Genomic DNA, 19,392 nt, shown 5'->3' on the forward strand with positions numbered 1-19,392 from the left:
GGAGCAGAGTGACTAAATCTCAGCTAATTTTAGTGCAACCTGATTTTATTTGATGGGTACAGATTCAAATACAGATTTGATTTTTAATAAAAAAATGCCCATACATATAAATTATTTGTGTGAAAAAATATCCTATTAGAAGTGAGTACACCATTAAGTGCACAAAATAATTTCAGGGTAAGCACCGTGCACAGACTGTTTAATGAGAGAAACAGAATGAGTTACAGAACAAAAGACAAGAGACGTGAAGCGAAGACCAGTAGAAAGGCACCAAAAACACAGCTCTGCTCTCTCAAACCTCCAGATGGCTGCATGTACTGAGCCACGTTGGTTCTGCTGGAGGTTTCTACCTATGAAAGGGGAGTTTTTCCTCTCCACTGTAGCTACATGCATGTTTGGTGCGAAGAATCGCTGTAAAGTCAACGACAGAATGCAAGCGATTGTGGCTACAGTGTCGTCCAGGAGGAGAGAATGCTGCAAGTCAATGAATAAATGCTCTGCTGGGTTTCCTTAGATAGGAATGTCTTAAACTAATATGAATAAGCGTAACATATTCTTTAATAACTACGATCAACTGGAATATAAAATGACTTCTTTTGTAAAGTGCCTCAAGATGATATTTGTTGTGATTTGGCACTGCATAAATAAACTGAAGTGAATTGAACAATGAACTGAGTAAACTGTATATTTACTGAGGGAGGAGTATGGAAATGACAGGGGCTAATCAGAGGTGAGTGAATGCAGCTGAGACATAAGATGATAGACAAGAGCAGGCAGGCAGAGGGAAGGTGAAGCAAAGAGAATGAAAAGGGGGGAAAGAAACCTGAACCTAATACAAACAAACAAAAACAGAAATAAACTTTTATCTAAAGAAACAAACCCTTTCTTCTCACTGTTCTCCAAACAGTGAGAATAACAGAGAAAAGGGATAACACAAAATGTTAAGATATGAGGAAATGAGCAATAAAGAAAGGAGCAAAAGAGAAACATTACTGAAACAAAAAGTCCAGACATCTACGGTCATAATTCATCCCCAACTTTGTTTCTATACGACAAAATTGCTTTGGGTTGAGCTGCTTTAGTTCAGAGCCGCTAGTTTTGTATTGAGATGAGTCACTTACAGATCAGAGATATGATAAATGAAACTGCACTACAAGTGCTAGAGTATAATCAGTTAATTGTTTTCTTCTGCAGCAAAACTTGAAAAGTCTCATCATGCAAGCAGGCCTTCAGTTAACAAAACGTTTGCAGACCTTAGAATTAGCTACCTGGATAACTGAAAGAGACACGAAGAGCTATGAGCTGAAACAATAAAAAAAGAACTTAAAACTTTTTGAAGAAAGTTAATTAAGCTAGACTGCAGTAAAATGTCTTTGTCAGTCGTGTCTAATATTTAAAGGGAACACAAAGCGGATCAAAATATTGTGAACATCCTGTTGACCAAGGACACATCAAAGTGTCAGGACGGAAAACTCAAAACCATGTGATCTGAAATAGAACATTAACAACTAAAGAAATTAAACAAATATGGTAATTGTGACGATCATGTTTGTGGCTAACTATCAATAACAACAATACAGGAAAAAGTTAAGCTACTGCCAGACTGTTTTCGATCTTGCAGTGTATGCTGCCATATTAAAAAATAAGTTTTGCATGATGAGGATGATGCATTACAGGATGTGAGTAGCAAAGAGGTTCAGAATCATTGGACAATGTTAAACTAAAGATTAAAAGGGATGAGAAAAGTTACACTGCAAAGCAAAAGCACCGCAATCATAGTTAAAACAATATGCCAGTTTTAATTCAGCCTCATGTATCCGACCTGATAAGTATTTTATCTGTTATATCAGACACCGTGTCAATGGGCAATCTGATAGTGTTTACATTTTAAGCAATCTAGTTATGAACGTAGAAAATGTAACAATAACTATGAAAACTGGGTATAACAGAAAACCTTAAAAGGCAAAAACTATTAAATGAAGACAAGAGAGAGGAGGTTAAAATGTATGTTTCTCCTTCACCAGTGGACACACAACCAGTGGCATTTAGATCAATCTAGAATTAACATTGTAGATTCTAGAATGTTCTGTCATCTAGAAATAACAGAACATTCTGTCATTTCTAACCTTTCTTCTATACCACTGGTGTCTGAAGTAGGGATGCAGACAATTAATCAATTTACAATTAATTGTTGATTAATAGTTTATTAGATTAAAATTGGTTCCAATAGATTAACTAATAAAGTCCACTTAGAGCTTCTTTTAGTGTTGTAGTTTAGCTGCTATCCAACAGAGGGCACCACTGGTCATTCTTAAGCAGAGCCATTTGATACAGGAATAAAGATGGCGGGGCCATACCAGAACGGGAAAAAGAAATGGTCCAAGCAGCATCCGGTGTGGGATCAAGATGCACTAGACTTCTGTTTTCAAAATTTAAACACTCAACAAGCTCCTTAAGTTTTACCTTCATAGTGCTGATTCAGCCGAGCTCCATGACGGAGCAGTTTAAATTTCTCAACCAACAATGACTGATGTGCTATGAAGGCGAGGATGTGATGACAGAAAAGCAGAGGGCAGAAAATTATAACATGATGTAAAAAGACATGATGCCAATAAGCAAGGTTGATTTTGAGGTTTGTCATGAGTTAATGCACTTCATAGAGCGACGTCTGAACATCCCTTCGAGAGCGACCACAGACAACACTCATGTATGGATATCTCTGTTCGTGAAGATTTGATTATCGTCTTTTATTTTTCTATTATGCAACCTCAGAAGTTCCTGGTTTGTTATATTTTTTAAAAATAGATCTAAGTGTAGTTTAGTCAGTATTTGAATGTTGACAAAAAAATTGCTAAAATTAATGATATCTTTATAAATTATTGTTTACGTCATGGAAAGAAGGTTGACCTTCTTGATACAAGGGAAACTAAAATCTTTAAGAAAATGGCTGCTCATTAATTGATAACTTGCATCAATAATGTAAAATCATTACTCGGCATGTTTTTGTTCTTGTCTTAGTCCAGCACACCTGAATCAAATGATGGGTTATTAGCAGGCGGCTGCAGAACATGATGACATGTTGAGGAGGTACTTTGATTGTTTGAGTCAGCTGTGTTGTGCTGAATCAAGAAGCTGTTTTACAAAACTCCACGATTTTAAGGTGAAACAAAAAAGGCCACTTATCAAATTAATCATTAGTCGATCAAAAAGATTAATCAACTTTAGATTAACTCATTAATTGATAACTTGTATGCTTTAAAATGTTATGTCAAATAATAACCACACAGACTCTTTTTACGGTTAACTGTACTGTAATGAGAGAGAGAAGTGAGGAAAACACAATATGGATCCATTCTTCATTACACACACACACACACACACACACACACACGCACGCACGCACACACACACACACACACACACACATAAGCATCTGCACTCAACTAGCAGTATATGACGGCTTGTGGTAACTGTATTAATGAAAGAGCGACTTGAGCAAATGTGTAAACATTTTCTGAACCAAAATGAAGGACCTGGAATAAAGTCAAACTATTAACAATAACTTGTGTGAATGGATGCTTGCATATTAAATGTAGATCTTGCGTTAAGCAAATTTCTGCAGTTAATGTAACAAGAAAAGCACTATAAAGATTCAGTCCTGTCACCAAAACCTTCACTGTCACTGCATATGTCAGCATTGTTATGAACATTACATTAAAATACATTGAAGATTAAGGTCATATATGTCAAGATGATTAGTTATGCATTAACAAAGTAATATACATTATTGAGGATTACAGTAAGTTTGCATCTGAGGAGCCAGACTTGAGAATTTTAAGCGTAACAATAATTCTGACAGATTTTCTAAACCAGGGGTAGAATAATGCATAGATCAGAGGGTTTAGACAGGAATTAGCATAGTATAGTATTAGGAGATAGGCACCTGATAAACTACTGAATATACTCTCTCGGCTCAGAACTGAGACACAAAAATACGGACAAAGGCACAGCAGAAACACAGTTATAACAACCCCAAGAGTCCTGGCGGCTTTTATTTCAGATTTCTTCGGTTTTCCTGAATGCTGATGTGTGACGACTGCAACATGAGAGCGCATGGCCCGAATCTGAGACACAGCCACCACAAAGACTGTAACATACAGAATTATGATGGCAGTAACAGGAAGAAGAAAAGCAAATAGGAGATCAACAATAAATCCTGTGAGGCCTATCTCAAATGTACACTCTCCAACACAGGAATTAAATCTGCCTGGTTGTTGCAGGTCCTCCTTTAAAATCACAGTGGAATAAACAAGAGAACAAGTCCAACACACAGAAACAGACACTTGGGTTCTTTTTAGAGTGACCTTAGTGGGATAATGTAAAGGATCACAGATGGCTACGTAGCGGTCAATTGAAATGAGGACCATAGTTTGTACTGAGGTAGATGCAACGATAAAACCTAAAGCAGTAATAAAAGCACACATTATGTTGCCAAAATACCAGCAGCCATTCAAGAAAATTTGAAAGAATAACAGGAAGCCCAGGATGAAATCTGAGAAAGCCAGAGAGAGAAGGAGAACGTTTGTGGAGGTGTGAAGCTGCCTGGGAAGATTAAAAACACAAACACATAAAGACTTCTCTCATTTCATCAAAAACGGTCACATATTCAATTCAGTCTAAAATATGTTCCATTCACAATCACGGCCCTCCGCTGTGATTTTTCAATAAATGTTTAGTTTGACATTCAAACAAATGTTTACCTGAAGTGCATGATAGCGATGATGACCAGCAAGTTCAGAATCATTGTGAGAAAAGAAATAAGACAAACAATAATAGAAAAGAACGTCATATCAGAGGGAGAATAGTTTGGTTTACTACAGGAGGTGTTGAGGAGCTCTGGGAAGCAGAGTTCAGCTCCTTCCATCGCTGATGACTTTCAGACCAAACTCCAGCTTATATAACCTGTTGAACTCTGTGGCACACCTTTAAGGTACTGGTCTCCGGTCAAATGCTACCCCTACTTTACTGTCTCCATGGTGACGTCATGACAACAACATATCAGCTCAGAAAAACTGTCTGCATTTATGAAGGTACTCACTTAGGGAAACAGAAAAAACAGTTTGACCCCTATTTAACCACCATTACTGTAAACTGTTAAAAACAACAAAGCAAGAAATTGAGACACACACTCGTCCACTGACAAACACCAATCCAGAACTGTTTGACCCAGGAGATCTTTGTCGACATGCAGAGCAGTGACAGGTACAGTAGGTCTAAAAGGTGAACCCGGTTAAAAGTCCTTCTTTTTGAGATGTAAGAAAATGTGACCATAATAAATATTTTCAAAACGTTTTACTTGATTTAAATTTGATTTGAGTGAAACACCAATCAAGAAGCTCCAACAATCTGACTGCATGTGAACATTCAGCATTCAGGCTGATTGGGTTCACAACAAACTTCAGCCACGGGGATTCTGAATTGTCTGTCATGATGCTCAGCTGTTCTAGTTCAGTTTTCTTATCAGCGTTTTTTTTTTTTTAGATTTATATTATGTTATAATGTCATTCCCTCATAAAAAAAAAAGTTTTGATCCATTCATGTGTGTTTGAGTAAATCTGTGGCAGGCATTCCGGCTTGTCTAAACGCTTGCTCTTACAAAACGCCATCTGTTCACCCAAAGCTGTACCTTAGAGCTTCAGGCCCTCTGAGCTCCGCCCCACAGAGGACTCCTCCCGCTCACCTTCTCTGCTCAGTTCCACCAGACTAGCGGCAGCAGAAATGATCAGACACTTGGTGCAACTGCATGTCTGCTGAACTCATCATACAAGCTACTCAGTCCAACACCCCATAGAACGGTTGTGAGCGACATCACAGAAAAGTAAACGCTGAACTTTTAGACTAGTCAGTTCTGTGCTCTGCAATGACCTTTTGAACAGGTTAGCATACGTCCACGGGCTAAACAAAACATGTTCGATGCATTATTTTAAAAATTATTCTTAGATAATGAGATTTTAGTCTGCTCAGTTCTGCCTACTTTGAATACAATTCAAATATAAAACTGATTAAACATGATAAAGAAAAAATGCTAACTAAAAAAACAGAGGAAAAGAAGAGGTAAAGCAGCACCTGAGCAAGAAAAAGTTACAAAGTGGAAAACCTAGAAGCACAGTGTGTGTTTTCTTATAGACCTTATATCTTATATATCTTATAAGCCATCACTATCTACTAAAACTTTGTGAAGAATTTAAATTAATTTGAGTTACTTCCTCGTTTAACTTCTCTTTGGGATCAAATAAGTATTTTGATTTGATTTAATTTGAGTTGAGTGCAGTGAGTGTGTCTCCAGTGCTGTAGTATAAAGTATGGATGGTTCATTCACTGGTTCATCAGAATTCCTAGCAACCATTGCAGCATGAACACTTCCAAGATAATCAGAGAAAAGGTTAATAAAAAGTATAAGTCAGGGGATGGATACAAAAAAAATCTCAAAGGCCTTGAACATTCTGTTGAGTTCAGTAAATAAATGTGGAGACTGGAGACCCAACAATAGTTAAAAAGACTTTAATAATTACTCACTGAACATTTATATGCGGATTAAAAATAACCAATTAAAAACTACACGGTGTAGCTTTAAAAACATTATTGGAATTTTAGTTTTTAACCTTCACAAAAGGGTGTTGGCTGTTTTAATGTGCATCACTACATGCATAAAATATGGGCTGCTTGAGAAGATATTGCTAACTAAGATAAACAGTCAAGGCTAATTTATTAAACTCATGAAGGAACTGTGTAGTTTAAACTTTACCTGATCTTATCTTTTCAGGTGTCACTATCTCTCTATATCACATTAATGTCACATGAGTGAGGCAGCAGGATCCCAAGTGTTACAATGACTTTGATCGATTTTCTGAACCAGGGGTAAAAAAAGGCATAGATAATGGGATTTAGGCAGGAGTTAAAGTAAATCAAATATATGACAAAAGTTGCCGATGACGCGTTGAGCAACAGGTCCTGACCTGTGATGGCAACACAAAAATACGGGCACATGCACAGAAGAAACACGACAACGACTACACCGAGCGTCCTGGCTGCTTTCATCTCAGACTTCATCCTGGCGAGGGGGCCCTGCAGCGCAGGGGCCGCGACCTGAGAGCGCATCGCTCGAGCCTGAGACGCCGCCACCGTGAATATTCTCACATACAGAACCACAATAACAGTGATGGGGAGAATCAGGTTAAAGGTCATATCAACAAATCCCACAATGTAGTTGATGACAATGATACATTCGCCGTAACAGGAGTTATACCTGCCCGGCTGCTGCAGGTCGTCCTTCAGGATCACACACTGAAAGATCACTGAGCCGGACCAACACACGCACACACAGAGCTTCACAAGCTTTTTGGTCATTCTAATGGAGTACTGCAAAGGATAACAAATGGCCACATAACGGTCAAGAGATATCAGTACCATGGTTGTTATCGAGGCTGCAGTGATCGTATAAGCCAGATACTGATACAAAACACAGATTACGTCACCGAGGAACCAGCAGCCGTTTATAAGAATAATCTGAAAGAACATGAGGAGACCGACGAGGAAATCTGACACAGCCAGAGAGAGGAGGAGGACATTGGTGGGAGTGTGTAGCTGCCTGTGGAGGAAGACCAGAGAAATGTGATACTAACTGAGACATCAGCTACCAAACTAAAAATGCACAACATGACAAAACCTGGGAAGTGTCCCACCTGAAGTGAGAAATGGTGACAATGACCAGCAGGTTCAGAATTACAGTGAGGACAGAGATAAAAGACAGCACGGCGTAAACCAGCATGACTTCAAAGTAGGGACGCTTTGGCCTCCTGCAGGAGGAGTTGAACATTCGCGGAAAACACAGTTCAGTTTCCTCCATCGCTGTCGACCAGAGCAGCAGCTCCAGCTGCTTTCTGGCTCCCGTTTTTTATCCTCCTCTTCCTCCTCCTCACGCCGCTCCCCATGGAGATGATGCTTTGAGAGTTTTTTAATTATTGTAATGAATTATTGATTGGGAGGATGAAGCATGTTCATCTTCCCATGTTTTCTAATAAACTGATGTTTCTATTTTTCTTGCATAAAATTCCTTTTCCTTTTTATCCCTTCATTGGCTTTATGACGTAAAGCTCTTTGAAATGCCTTGCTGCTGAAATGTGCTATACAAATAAAATTTGACTGATTGATTTGATTGATTGGCTGTAGGGAAAGTATGTAAAAATATAAAGTACATGATAAGAGAGAGAAAAAAAGAGACGAAATCTCATTTAACGTGCCTCTCGGATGCAGAAGTCTGTCAGTAGGTGCATTTCCATTAACCACAGAATTATGCAATTTGAAATTATGAAAATAAATTTGCTTAATTTAAAGTGAAATGGTGTTAAATGGTTTAATGTTTCTGCTCTAGGATGAGGTGGTTTTTTTGGGCATATTGCAATACATGTATTTCACAACTGCATTGGAAACACTTTTTTTCTTGCATCACACGAGTCACATGATCAACAGTCAGATGTTACTACGGGCAGAAAAGCCCAACTGAGTAGTTGGTTTGTTTTGTTTGTGTCAGACAATGTGCATCTGGCTCCACCAGAGCTCTGATAGTATGAGATGGTCATCAAAGATTCTGCAGCGAAGAACAGAGGGGCCAGCATAAGTCCCTGAGGGCCACCGTACTACAGACTAGCGTGTCAGACACGGTCCATAACGTGGGCGACACGTGATGTCGTCCAGCGTCCACAGGGATTGCACCAATTGCACTACGAATGTCATCTTTACTTACTTAACTTAAAAAAACACACAATTTCAATTGCAGTTGATTCCAGTTGTCAAATGTAAGCATGTGGGTGATTCTATATGCAGATACATTTGGCATTTCAAGAATTTAATTAAATAACAGGTTAATTTCCTATATTTTTTATTCATCTATGTTATTGAAAACATGTTAAAATTAGCTACATACAAATTTGTGTTGTTTTTTTTCCCCAGAGAAACTTTCTGGATACAGTCCAATATGTTAACTCTGTTATGGATAATGTCTTGACAAAACAATATATTCTGACAGGCTAAATTTTCTTTATTAGCCTTTATTACACTTGTCTAATGCTAAACTAGTATAAACTGAGACATTTAACTTTCAAATAATTATTAAAGCTCATAAAATACCAAGATTTCTTTAAGAAAACATGACACTACCAACAATGCATAGAATATATAAAACAATAATTTTCTCTCTTTTGTGAAAACAACACAAGTAACAGGCAAATAAACAGTTTTCCTGTAACAATAAGTTACAGTTTGTTTCTCCACCATTAGCACATTTAGCAGTGAGTGAATGAGGTTGATTGACAGCACTAAAACCCTCCTTCTGGTTCTGATTGGTTGTTTTTGGTCGGAATGGTGCATTACTTTTAGTCAGCAATAGCAGCTCAGGGAGGAGGTGGAGATCGATTTTTTTTCACAGATTATCTGTCTCATATCAAACTGTCACAACATGATGACAACTTTATCAAATATGGAGGAAACAAATTTTTTATTAAAGTTACATACTGCAGCTTGAATCAAATGCAACTAGCATTTTTTTTGAGAAGTCTGGATTGTTTCATGTATATTTTGCACGTTGCCTGTGACTTTTACTAAACTAATAAACTACTTTAAAAAATTAAGCAACCTACTTGCATAGTGTATGCAGACAGTTGCATGTAAAATTCATGAGCAGTAAATACTGTGTTAGTTAAAATTGTGATGCTTATTATGTGTCAAAAAAACTCAAGAAATTGTAACAGCAGCTGCAAAGGGGGGGGCCCAATTAAATTTTTTGTCATGGAGAACAAGATTTTTGGCAACGTCCCTGATCTTATCCACTTTTATTCAGAAAATCATATGAAAAAGGTTTTATTTAAATATGATAAATCTTTATTATCCTACTCGCTCAGTGTTTTTTTTATGTATCATACTATTATTGTGCAGGTATAGCTGATTAAGTTTAGGAAATATGTATCAATGTGTGGCTGCATTTAATTACCTAATGTCGTGATCCGTGTTTCTGTGTGTTTATTTTTGAGTTTCTGTGTGATCCTGTTCCCTGTGAGTCCCGTCTCTGCTCTTCCCCCGTTGATTGTCTCCCAGGTGTGTCTCCTTCCCTTGATTACCCCATGTGTATTTAGTCTTACCTGTTGTCTGTGTTCTTCGTCGGATCCTTGTCTATCGACATACGTCAGTCATCGTTAGTCGCACGTCGTTTGTCCTGTTCTTAGTGTCAGTTAGCCATTCAGTAGAACTGTTAAGTCCTGAGTCGGCATCAGCTCCCGTGTCGAGTCCCGCATCAGTTGCTACCGGTGTTAGCCGTGTGCTAGTTCTCCTGCCGTGCTGCCTGTATTTGGACTGTCCGGAGTATATTCATTATTAAAATCATCTTCATCTATAACCTGGGTCTCAGCGTTTCTCCTCACCACTTCCAACCTACCACACCTCATGACACCTAAGTGTCATTAATGAAGGGGAAAAAACTCAATCCAGACTTTTAAGTTTAGGGTCTGGTTCGCAGAGTATGAAGTTACATTTGTTTCCTAATTATTCAATGGGGGGGGGGGAAAACTAACCTCAGTTAAGTAAAATAAAATTGTAATCAAAACTTTTGGAATTGTTATGATTTCTTTTTAAAAAAAACAAATAGTTTTGTTTAAAAAAACAAATCAAATAGCAAATTTTTGTCTTGTGAACATAAAAAGTTATTTGCCAAACAAACTTTTATTTGCACACATCAGAAATCTTTTGTCTTGATTTTAGGCCCTACACACGACTCATGTGAGAATCACAAGCAAAACTTTGAGTCACAAACAAAACCTTAGAATATTAAGAAAAGATTTCTGACAAGCGCAACTAAGTTTGTTTTGCAAAAAAAAAAAAAAATTCACTTCATGAGACAAATGTGTGATTTAAATGTTTAAAAGTTTTTTAAGCAAAACTTAAGTAAAATAAAATTGTAATCAAAACTTTTGAAATTGTGAAGATTCCTTTTAAAAAAAAGTTTTGTTTTAAAAGACTTTTTTAAAATTGAATAACTCATTTTTACCAAACATAAACATTTATTTGCTCACATCAGAAATCTTTTGTTGTATTGTGAAAACTCAGCAGGTTTTTCTCATGGTGACATACATTAACAGTTAAATATTTGCTTTTGTTTTTTTCTGCAGTTCCAAGTTAAAGTTTGATGCAGCTCTGCTTTCCTGAATGGACCATCTTCATCTCCACTGCAGCAAACAGGCAGCTCTTTTATAGATTACAGTCCACTAAAAGGTTGCATTGTGCCCTTGTTTATATTTTAATAGTGTAATTCAGTAAAGACAAAATATGTCTGGTGGTCCAGCTCTGATTTACTTATCTTGCTAAATTGCGAGTTTGAATATTGCAATACTTTCCTATAACAAAATAGACCTGAGGAAAGAAATTACTAATAAAATATCTTACATAGGCATAGTGTTATGCTCTATATAGAGATGTCCGTTAGCTTTGATTGTGTATCTCACAATTTTGTAACTTATCATTGTTTATCAAACTCTGAAAGCTGTGTGGCTTTGTTCATATTCTGTCCTAGAATGCAGTAAGATGTGCCCTTTTTTTGTTTTTGAGCACCTGCCCCTTTAGTGGTCTGTGCACGGCCCTGCTCTGGTCTGTATCTTTACGAGACATTTTGCTTCTAAGGACGTTGGAGTATCGAGTCGAGGACGTTTTGAAAAGACGCGGTTAACAGCAGATGGTTAGAGAGAAAATATGAGGAAATGATAGGAACAGTGAATATACTAAACACATCTCAAGAGCTCGTTACTGGACCTAAATAATCAAATTTTTTCTCTCTCTTGCTCTGGGCGAAGGAGGACACTTTTTAATTTTAATGTTCTTAGTTATGTAGTTAGTAAAACTTCTGTTGCCTTGTTTTTGCACTGGACCTATGTTTGATGTGTCGTATGCTGCACCCCTTTCTGCTTTGAGATGATCTCTCTCTTAATTTACATTTTATGTAAACAAGGAAAAAGATGACAGTGATACAGCAATAAATATCTCGAAGTTAGCGTTGTGCTGCTGGTCTTTTTTTCTTTTATACTTTGCACCAGAAGCAGAACAAATGTTCTTCTGATACGGTTAGAATCAAATCACAATTTCAGCTAAAACTCAAAACAAAACACACCAGAGTTCTCTGGCATCGGTTTCTGCTGTCTGATGGCTGCTCCATCAAATATGGAGCAGCAGCACCATTTCTTTGGGATCATTCTTTATTCTATTTTTATGATAACGTGTAAAATTATTAAACCAAAATTAATTCTTTGTAGCTCTTCTCCAAGCAAGCAAAATTTCTTGTCACATTTTATAACAGCAGCAGCAAAGTTTAATTTCAGTTTACTTTTAAGATATTTTAAGTCAAGTATGATTCAAAATTTTAAACATGATAAAATGATAAAAAATCCTACTTAAATTAATGGTTTTAATATATATTTGTCATTCTAAACTTAATGTTTAACCCTTAAAATCTCATGGCGCCTCAAATGATTAAGTGACGCAGTTGCAAAGGGTTAATAGTTTGGCTCATGCAGAACTGATCTGACCGTTTCCATAGCAACGATCAGAAGCAAGAACATGTGAGGTTATAAATGCTTGCATGTCAAAACGGGAGTTTATGTTCAAGCAGCTCTTGAGTGTAGTGTTTGTTGTGTGTTTTTTGAGTACATTTTGAGAATGGCAGAAATCGCTGCCACATTATTTTTTCCCCTGACTTTCGGTGCAGGGTATTTTATAACTACAGGAGTGAGGAAAGTTTTTAATAAACTCCTCCCTTCTGTAGCCTTTGACATCGGCAGTTATAAAGACGAGGTAGAATATGATGAATTTGACTCATATCTTTTCCGTCCTTCCCCGCTGGGGAAGTTTGCCGTGTTGACACCAGCGCCGTTAAAAAGGCGTTGGTAGTCTCAAATGACCCCCCCAAAAACGATTCATTTGATGGACTTTATGATACAACGGGCTACTGTGAGAGTCTTCAGACAGATCCGTCTGAAGACTCATTTCTGTCTGAAGACATATTTCTGTCTGAAGACTTTACTCTAGGAGAGTCCTATTTTGAAGAAAGCGATTCTTCTGATGCCTCTGGTGTCTATAGTGATGTAAAGGTGACCAAGACTTCTGCTCCAATTAAAGTGGAGCAACAAAGTTGCTGTCTACTTTGTTGAAATTCCAGAGGGGAGAGGGAATCCAGACTTCCCTCTCCCCAGCCACTTGTACCACGTCCTCTGGGGGAATCCTAAGGTGTTCACAGGCTTGTGAACACCTTGGCCATATGGGTGGGGGGATGTGTCCTGACTGTTTGTGCAACAGTTCAGATTACTATTGAGACGCTTTACCAAGGTCGAGAAAGAGTTACATGTTGTTAGACAAAGGACCCAATGTAAAGAGTTACATTTTTGATTCTGTTAGACTCTAAGGCTCATTCTTCAGAAAAAAAGAGAAACTTATCAGGCCAGAGACATGGTGTGATTTCAGGGAGTGTCTTCACTCCATATAATCAGCTAACCTCCTCATTCTCCCCAGATGCTGCACAGACTTTTTTAGAAACTCTTCTCGAATGTAATGGTAAAAGTGTCTCCTTTCAGCTTTTAAGAAAAGTCTGAAAGCTTTTGAGTTTGCATGTTCTCCCTGTTCATGCGTGGGTTTTCTCCGGGTACTCCGGTTTCCTCACACAGTCCAAAAACATAACTGTCGGGTTAATTGGCCTCTCCAAATTGTCCCTAGGTGTGAGTGAATGTGTGTGCATGGTTGTTTGTCCTGTGTGTCTCTGTGTTGCCCTGCGACAGACTGGTCCAGGGTGAACCCGCCTCTCGCCCGGTACGTTAGCTGGAGATGGGCACCAGCAACCCTCCCGACCCCACTGAGGGACAAGGGAGCAAGAAAATGGATGGATGATTGCTTTTGTTGGCTGATTTTAAGGTCCATGTTTCAATACAAATTATGATTCATTGATCAGGATTTCTATTCTCAACAGTTGGTAGCAGAGGACAGATTTGTGTTGACACACAAGCAGAGATTGGACTGGCTGTTCAGGTGCAGACTTTCAGAAACAATACTCTTGTGTAGGGCCCACACGGTTTCTCTAAATTTCAGCTATCAGCCGTTGTTCATAGGAGTAGTTTTAGGTGTGAAGGTTGTTGACTGGCTCGGTCTGGGAGTCACCCTAACCCTATTTTGCTTAGCTGTTCACAGGTTCAAATTTAAACTTAATGAAACTTGAGAAATTATAACATAAAGTTATTATAATTTAATATTGTTATTATTGCTATTGTTTTTTAATAATAACAATAGTACTAATAATATACTCACAAAAAAATTTATATTCAGTCCATTACAGTTTTATGTTTTTATGGTTTGATGCTTATTTTGCGATTAGTGATCAATGTGGTAGATTAGCTACCACTGCTATTAGCTCATTAAACACCTGCTGTACTGATGATCTGTTAGAGTTGGTGTTTAACTCGCCTTTTATTTTCTAACTGAACTGAAACAGAATTCCACACCACATCTACATGTGTAGGTTGTCAAAGTAAAGCTAGCATAACTGAACTACTTCCCTCTCCCTCCATATTTTTTTCTTAACTTTTTCCTGACCTGTTTATCTAGTGATAGTGTAGCAAAGCACTGCATCCCTTTCTCTCTTATTAGTCGTACATTTAAAATTTAGTATGCTATATTGACAATTTTACATATTTTATATGTTTGGTAAAATACCACGTTATTTTGTCCTCTAACTTTAAATAAGCATTTTGATGAATGAATTTCAGGATTATAATAGTTGCCAGGCTACAAGCACAATTAATTTTATTATAGATCCAGATACACACTTCACATTAGGACAAATAGATTCATTATTCTTCTACAGAAATGAATAATTAATCCCAGGACTTCAGTCAAAACATCTAGAGCTGCATATTTTCCTAGGTAATTTAAAACTTTTAAAATCGAATTTAATTTAACTCTGTATTAAGCCTATTTATTATATATAATATCTGGATTCATGGGCGCCGCCAGGCAGTGTGGGTATGCAGCGTATGCAACACATAGGGGCACAGCACACAAACCCAGTCTGGAGGGGGCAGCGTGCCAATGATGTTTTCCCATACACTTCAGCGCGCCTTACGCTCCTTCACCTCGCTCACATAATGAGGTAAATGTAGCGAGTTTAAGTGTGCCGATCGTATTTAATTTTAATACATCAGAAATGTGCCATTTTAATGAACACTACCACAGATTAAACATGTTCTTATTGTGTTTACTCCTTTTAACAGTTTAGACTTAGATATGTGATTCTGTCCCGTGCTAAATGACACGATAAAATTAAGTTTACCTATCAAAATTGGTTCTCAGATTGATCTGAAAGATCCACATTCCCATAAAAACACCTAGATATTAAATACTTAGACCTGAAATATATTTAACCAGTATCAATTAAAACTCACTTCATTCTGTTTTGCTTTCATCGCTGTGCTACAATCCGCAGAGGTCTCCTGCTATTCCTAGAAAAATAACGCCCTGGGCGGTTGCCCATATTGCACATGTCAGAAACCACAACTGAAACATCGCAATTAACGGTAAATATCGTTCAACTATGAACACTGTCCAACGGCGCAACAAGTAATGAGCATGGTGACTGTTTTCATCCTCCCTCCCACTGCGATGTCAATCAATGAGCAATGTTCATGCTCTGTGTTCATACTTCAACTTTTACTTATTCAGCGATTAATAAGTGTATGTATATATATATATATCTTGTGTACTGCAGTGTACACAAGAACAAAGAACGGTTCTAAGATATGTGATTAAGGACTAAGGACTGAAGCTTCACTTAGAACTTAGTAAAGATCCGTCCAGAAGAATCGGATCGTTCCTGAATGTCATATCACTATATTGCAGACTTTGGTCACAGCGTTGTCCCATATATGCGACACCTCAGTCAACACACAATAATTCAGCGCATGAGTGACAACTTTTTTTCATCGCAGATGCAACATGTGTCTCTGTGGCTAGCATCACGTCCACAGCGCTTACCTTTCTTTAAGCTTTCATTCCAAGTGACTCTAAAAGTTGGACGAAGCCCCGCCGTCTGTGAAAGCGAAGCGCTGCTGATTTTACATGTCGCCATATCTATGATTTATGCAGCGCTATTATATTACTGACGGTTAGACAGACATCCAGACATCTCCTCCCGCTCAGAGGAAACCACTGCGCATGTCTGGAGCTCCGCGTGCGAGTAAAGGTGGAGCCGATGGGTGACAACAGACACTAAGTCACGTTATTGCTCGGATTTTAAGGCGCCACCTTAAATCCCTGAACTTCACATTTTAACGGAAAAAAAGCGCAACGCGACTTGGATGTAACGAGTAACGCGACAGTTTTGTAGAAATGTAGTGAAGTAGAAAGTACAGATATTTACTGTAAAATGTAGTGGAGTAAAAGTAGAAAGTATCCATTATTAAATCTACTTAAGTAAAGTACAGATACACGAAAACTCTACTTAAGTACAGTAACGAAGTACTTGTACTTTGTTACTTCCCACCACTGCACCTAAGTATTAGTTTATTATAACAATTGTTAGTTTAATACCAAGAATTAGCTTTGGTTGAGTAATTATCTCTCTTTCCATTAATTTCTGCATTTTGTGGCGTACGTGAAGCAACGTCCTGAAATATTTGCCAAAGTTCTAAACATTGTTTGGACTAAATGCTTCGAACAGAAGACCAAGACCTGTTCTTCAGAAGAACTGGTCTTCACTCCATCCCTGGCTTGATAACTAATAATCCTTTTCAACCACTTTTAATTATTTGTCTGGAAGTTAGCAGAGAAGAAATCTTCTAAACCATCTCAACCATTTTATAACTTAAATGAAAGTAAATTAAGTAATGTTGAACCTGATATGCAAATGACAAAAAAAATGATCAAACTACAATTTCTTTATTTTTTATGGTATAATGTGCACAGAACACTAAAACAGCATAATAAAACTTTGCATGAAAAAAAAAGCTTATTTCCATTTTACAGAGCTTAACATCTTCAACTGAGTTCAACTGAGTTGCTCATCTACAAACATAAGTGTCTTTTACAGGCAAACGACTACATGCTGGTGTCACAGGAGTCATGGTGAAATATCTGAAGAGTAAATATGAGCTTCATTGATTTTCTGAACCAGGGGTAGAGAAAGGCATAGATGATGGGGTTTAAGCAAGAGTTAAAGTAGAACAAACATATGACAAACGCGGCGGATGAAGCACTCATGGCGCTGCCTTCCTCTGAGAGAGCAACGCAGTAATACGGACACATGCACAGCAGGAACACCAGCACCACAAGACCAAGAGTCTTTGCTGCCTTCACCTGGGAAGTTTTAGCCGTTACAGAGTGTTGGAGGCTGACGGCTGCGACGTGAGAGCGCATGGCTCGAGACTGAGACACGGCTACCACAAACACTCTGAGATACAAAAGTACAATAACGCTGATGGGAACAATGAAGGAAAATACAAGATCAGCATATCCAGCGATGTAGCTAATAACAAAGGCACACTCTCCGATGCAGGAGTTATACTTACCTGGCTGCTTCAGGTTCTCAATCAGAATCAGACTTTGAAATACCCAGGAACACATCCAGCACAGGAAGATGCAGACCTTCACTCTGCCTTGTGTGATTTTGGTGGAGTAATGCAGGGGGTAACAAATGGCTACATATCGGTCAAAAGAAATGAGCACCATGGTTCCTATCGATGCGGAGGTGATAACATACGCTAGATACTGATACACCGTGCACATAATGTCACCGAGAAACCAGCAGCCGCCTATGAGAGCAGTTTGAAAAAACAACAGGAGGCCCACAGAAAAGTCTGAGATGGCCAACGAGAGGAGCAGGAGGTTGGTGGGAGTGTGCAGCTGCCTGTGGAAGAAGAACACAACAATACTTTTAGACATCTATGTGCGCATGATTTAACATTAACTACAAAGGCTGGTGAATGTAGACATTCTTAAAAACTCCTGGGTGAGCACCTGAAATGTGAGATAGAGATGATGACCAGCAAGTTTAGAAAGGCTGTTAGGACAGAGATAGAGGACAGCACAATGTACATGAGTACAACCTCAAAGTGAGGAAGCGTCAGCCTCTTGCAGGAGGAGTTGAAGAACTCTGGGAAGCAGAGTTCAGCTTCCTCCATCATCTCTGGTGGAACACGACTGTAAACTATGGAGACCTCAGTTTTTGTTTTTTTTGACAACCTGTAAGGTTATCTCCACCCTCTTCTCCTGTCTCCACGCCTCAGCTGTTTAACATGCTCCATGGAGATGTAGAGTCGTTTCTTGATTTTTTTATTTATTTTTTTAATGTCTAGCTGCAACAGCTTCCACTCTAGGTTATCTGGCTTCTTTTCAACACTTATTTTCTGTGCACTGTTGGAATGACATGTAACTCTTCCAAACCAAGTGGTCTTTTCTTATCTATTAGATGTCCAACAGACAACACAGTATGACAGATACGATCATGGAATGAGAAAGAAATTCCAACAGCTAATTCAATTTTCCATACCAGGTTAGGTAAAAAATTATATGTACATAAGATCATAGAAAAGTCGGTTAACAGAAAACCATGTGTTCAAAACATCATACAGAAAAACAAAGGCCCAGCTAACAATAGTACATACACAGGCATGTACTAGCATCACAACCCCAAACTTCCTAGTGTTTAATTGGGGTTTTATCTCATTGATCAACGTAAAGCAATACATACTTTTAAAGTGTGAGGGAACTGATGGCTGGGTTTTCAAAATTAAAAAAAATATACAAATCTGAAGAGTGTGAGGCCCATGTATAAAATACAAAAATCCTTTAGGAGAGTGAATGAAGCTGCAGCAACCCCTTCTGGATGACAGCTGACACACATTTCTAAAAGGTACAAACAAATCATCCTTTGTGGACAGTTTAGCTGCTTTTCTCTGCAGGAGGTTGGTGGGAGTGACTAAAAACTAAAATCTCCAATGTTGCACATCATTATGTCCTCAACTTGAAGACGACGGTTCTCTGGCTGTAAGCTTACACTTGCTGACCTTTTGGCTCAGGCTCATTCCTTTTGCAGCCTCCACCAGGTTCTGTCCATTAAAGTCTGGCCTGCTTGCTGAGGAATCCCCCAGCACAATGCTGCCACTGTGTGCATTCACTGACTAATATGGGTAGAGTACTGAGGGTCACTGTGTATGTACTGTGTAGGTCCAGAGGTTCAGATTTGGTCTGCTACCCCCACATGGCTTTTATTAAACCTCTTGTTCCAACAACGGCAGGTTTGCTCTCCTTCAGATCTTC

At 38.3% G+C, this 19,392-nt stretch overlaps 2 protein-coding genes and 1 pseudogene across 2 annotated transcripts; all 3 read right to left on the reverse strand.

Annotated features, from left to right (window-relative positions):
* Nucleotides 1–3,794: 3,794 nt before the first annotated feature.
* On the reverse strand, nucleotides 3,795–5,431 carry LOC145554138 (trace amine-associated receptor 13c-like). Its single transcript, XM_081613534.1, has 2 exons — nucleotides 4,761–5,431; nucleotides 3,795–4,602 (listed from the first exon to the last, which is right to left on the reverse strand). Exons 1-2 carry the CDS (start codon nucleotides 4,922–4,924, stop codon nucleotides 3,795–3,797), a joined length of 972 nt encoding a protein of 323 aa, XP_081469660.1. The 5' UTR covers nucleotides 4,925–5,431.
* Nucleotides 5,432–6,701: 1,270 nt separating this feature from the next.
* LOC103456979 (trace amine-associated receptor 13c-like) lies at nucleotides 6,702–7,966 on the reverse strand (annotated as a pseudogene).
* Nucleotides 7,967–17,069: 9,103 nt separating this feature from the next.
* On the reverse strand, nucleotides 17,070–18,090 carry LOC103482230 (trace amine-associated receptor 1-like). The gene has a single exon (XM_008438258.3). It carries the CDS (start codon nucleotides 18,013–18,015, stop codon nucleotides 17,173–17,175), a length of 843 nt encoding a protein of 280 aa, XP_008436480.3. The 5' UTR covers nucleotides 18,016–18,090; the 3' UTR covers nucleotides 17,070–17,172.
* Nucleotides 18,091–19,392: the final 1,302 nt, after the last annotated feature.

The sequence above is a fragment of the Poecilia reticulata genome, chromosome 2 (assembly GCF_904066995.2).
Source record: "Poecilia reticulata chromosome 2, P_reticulata-male-v2, whole genome shotgun sequence".
NCBI lineage: Eukaryota > Metazoa > Chordata > Actinopteri > Cyprinodontiformes > Poeciliidae > Poecilia > Poecilia reticulata.

Excerpts from the sequence above, each read along its gene's own strand:
- LOC103482230 (XM_008438258.3), bottom strand. The coding sequence starts at position 18,015 with ATGTCTAAAAGTATTGTTGTGTTCTTCTTCCACAGGCAGCTGCACACT.
- LOC145554138 (XM_081613534.1), bottom strand. The coding sequence starts at position 4,924 with ATGGAAGGAGCTGAACTCTGCTTCCCAGAGCTCCTCAACACCTCCTGT. Across the intron at positions 4,603-4,760 it reads ATCGCTATCATGCACTTCAG|GCAGCTTCACACCTCCACAA; the intron begins GTAAACATTTGT and ends TAATCTTCCCAG.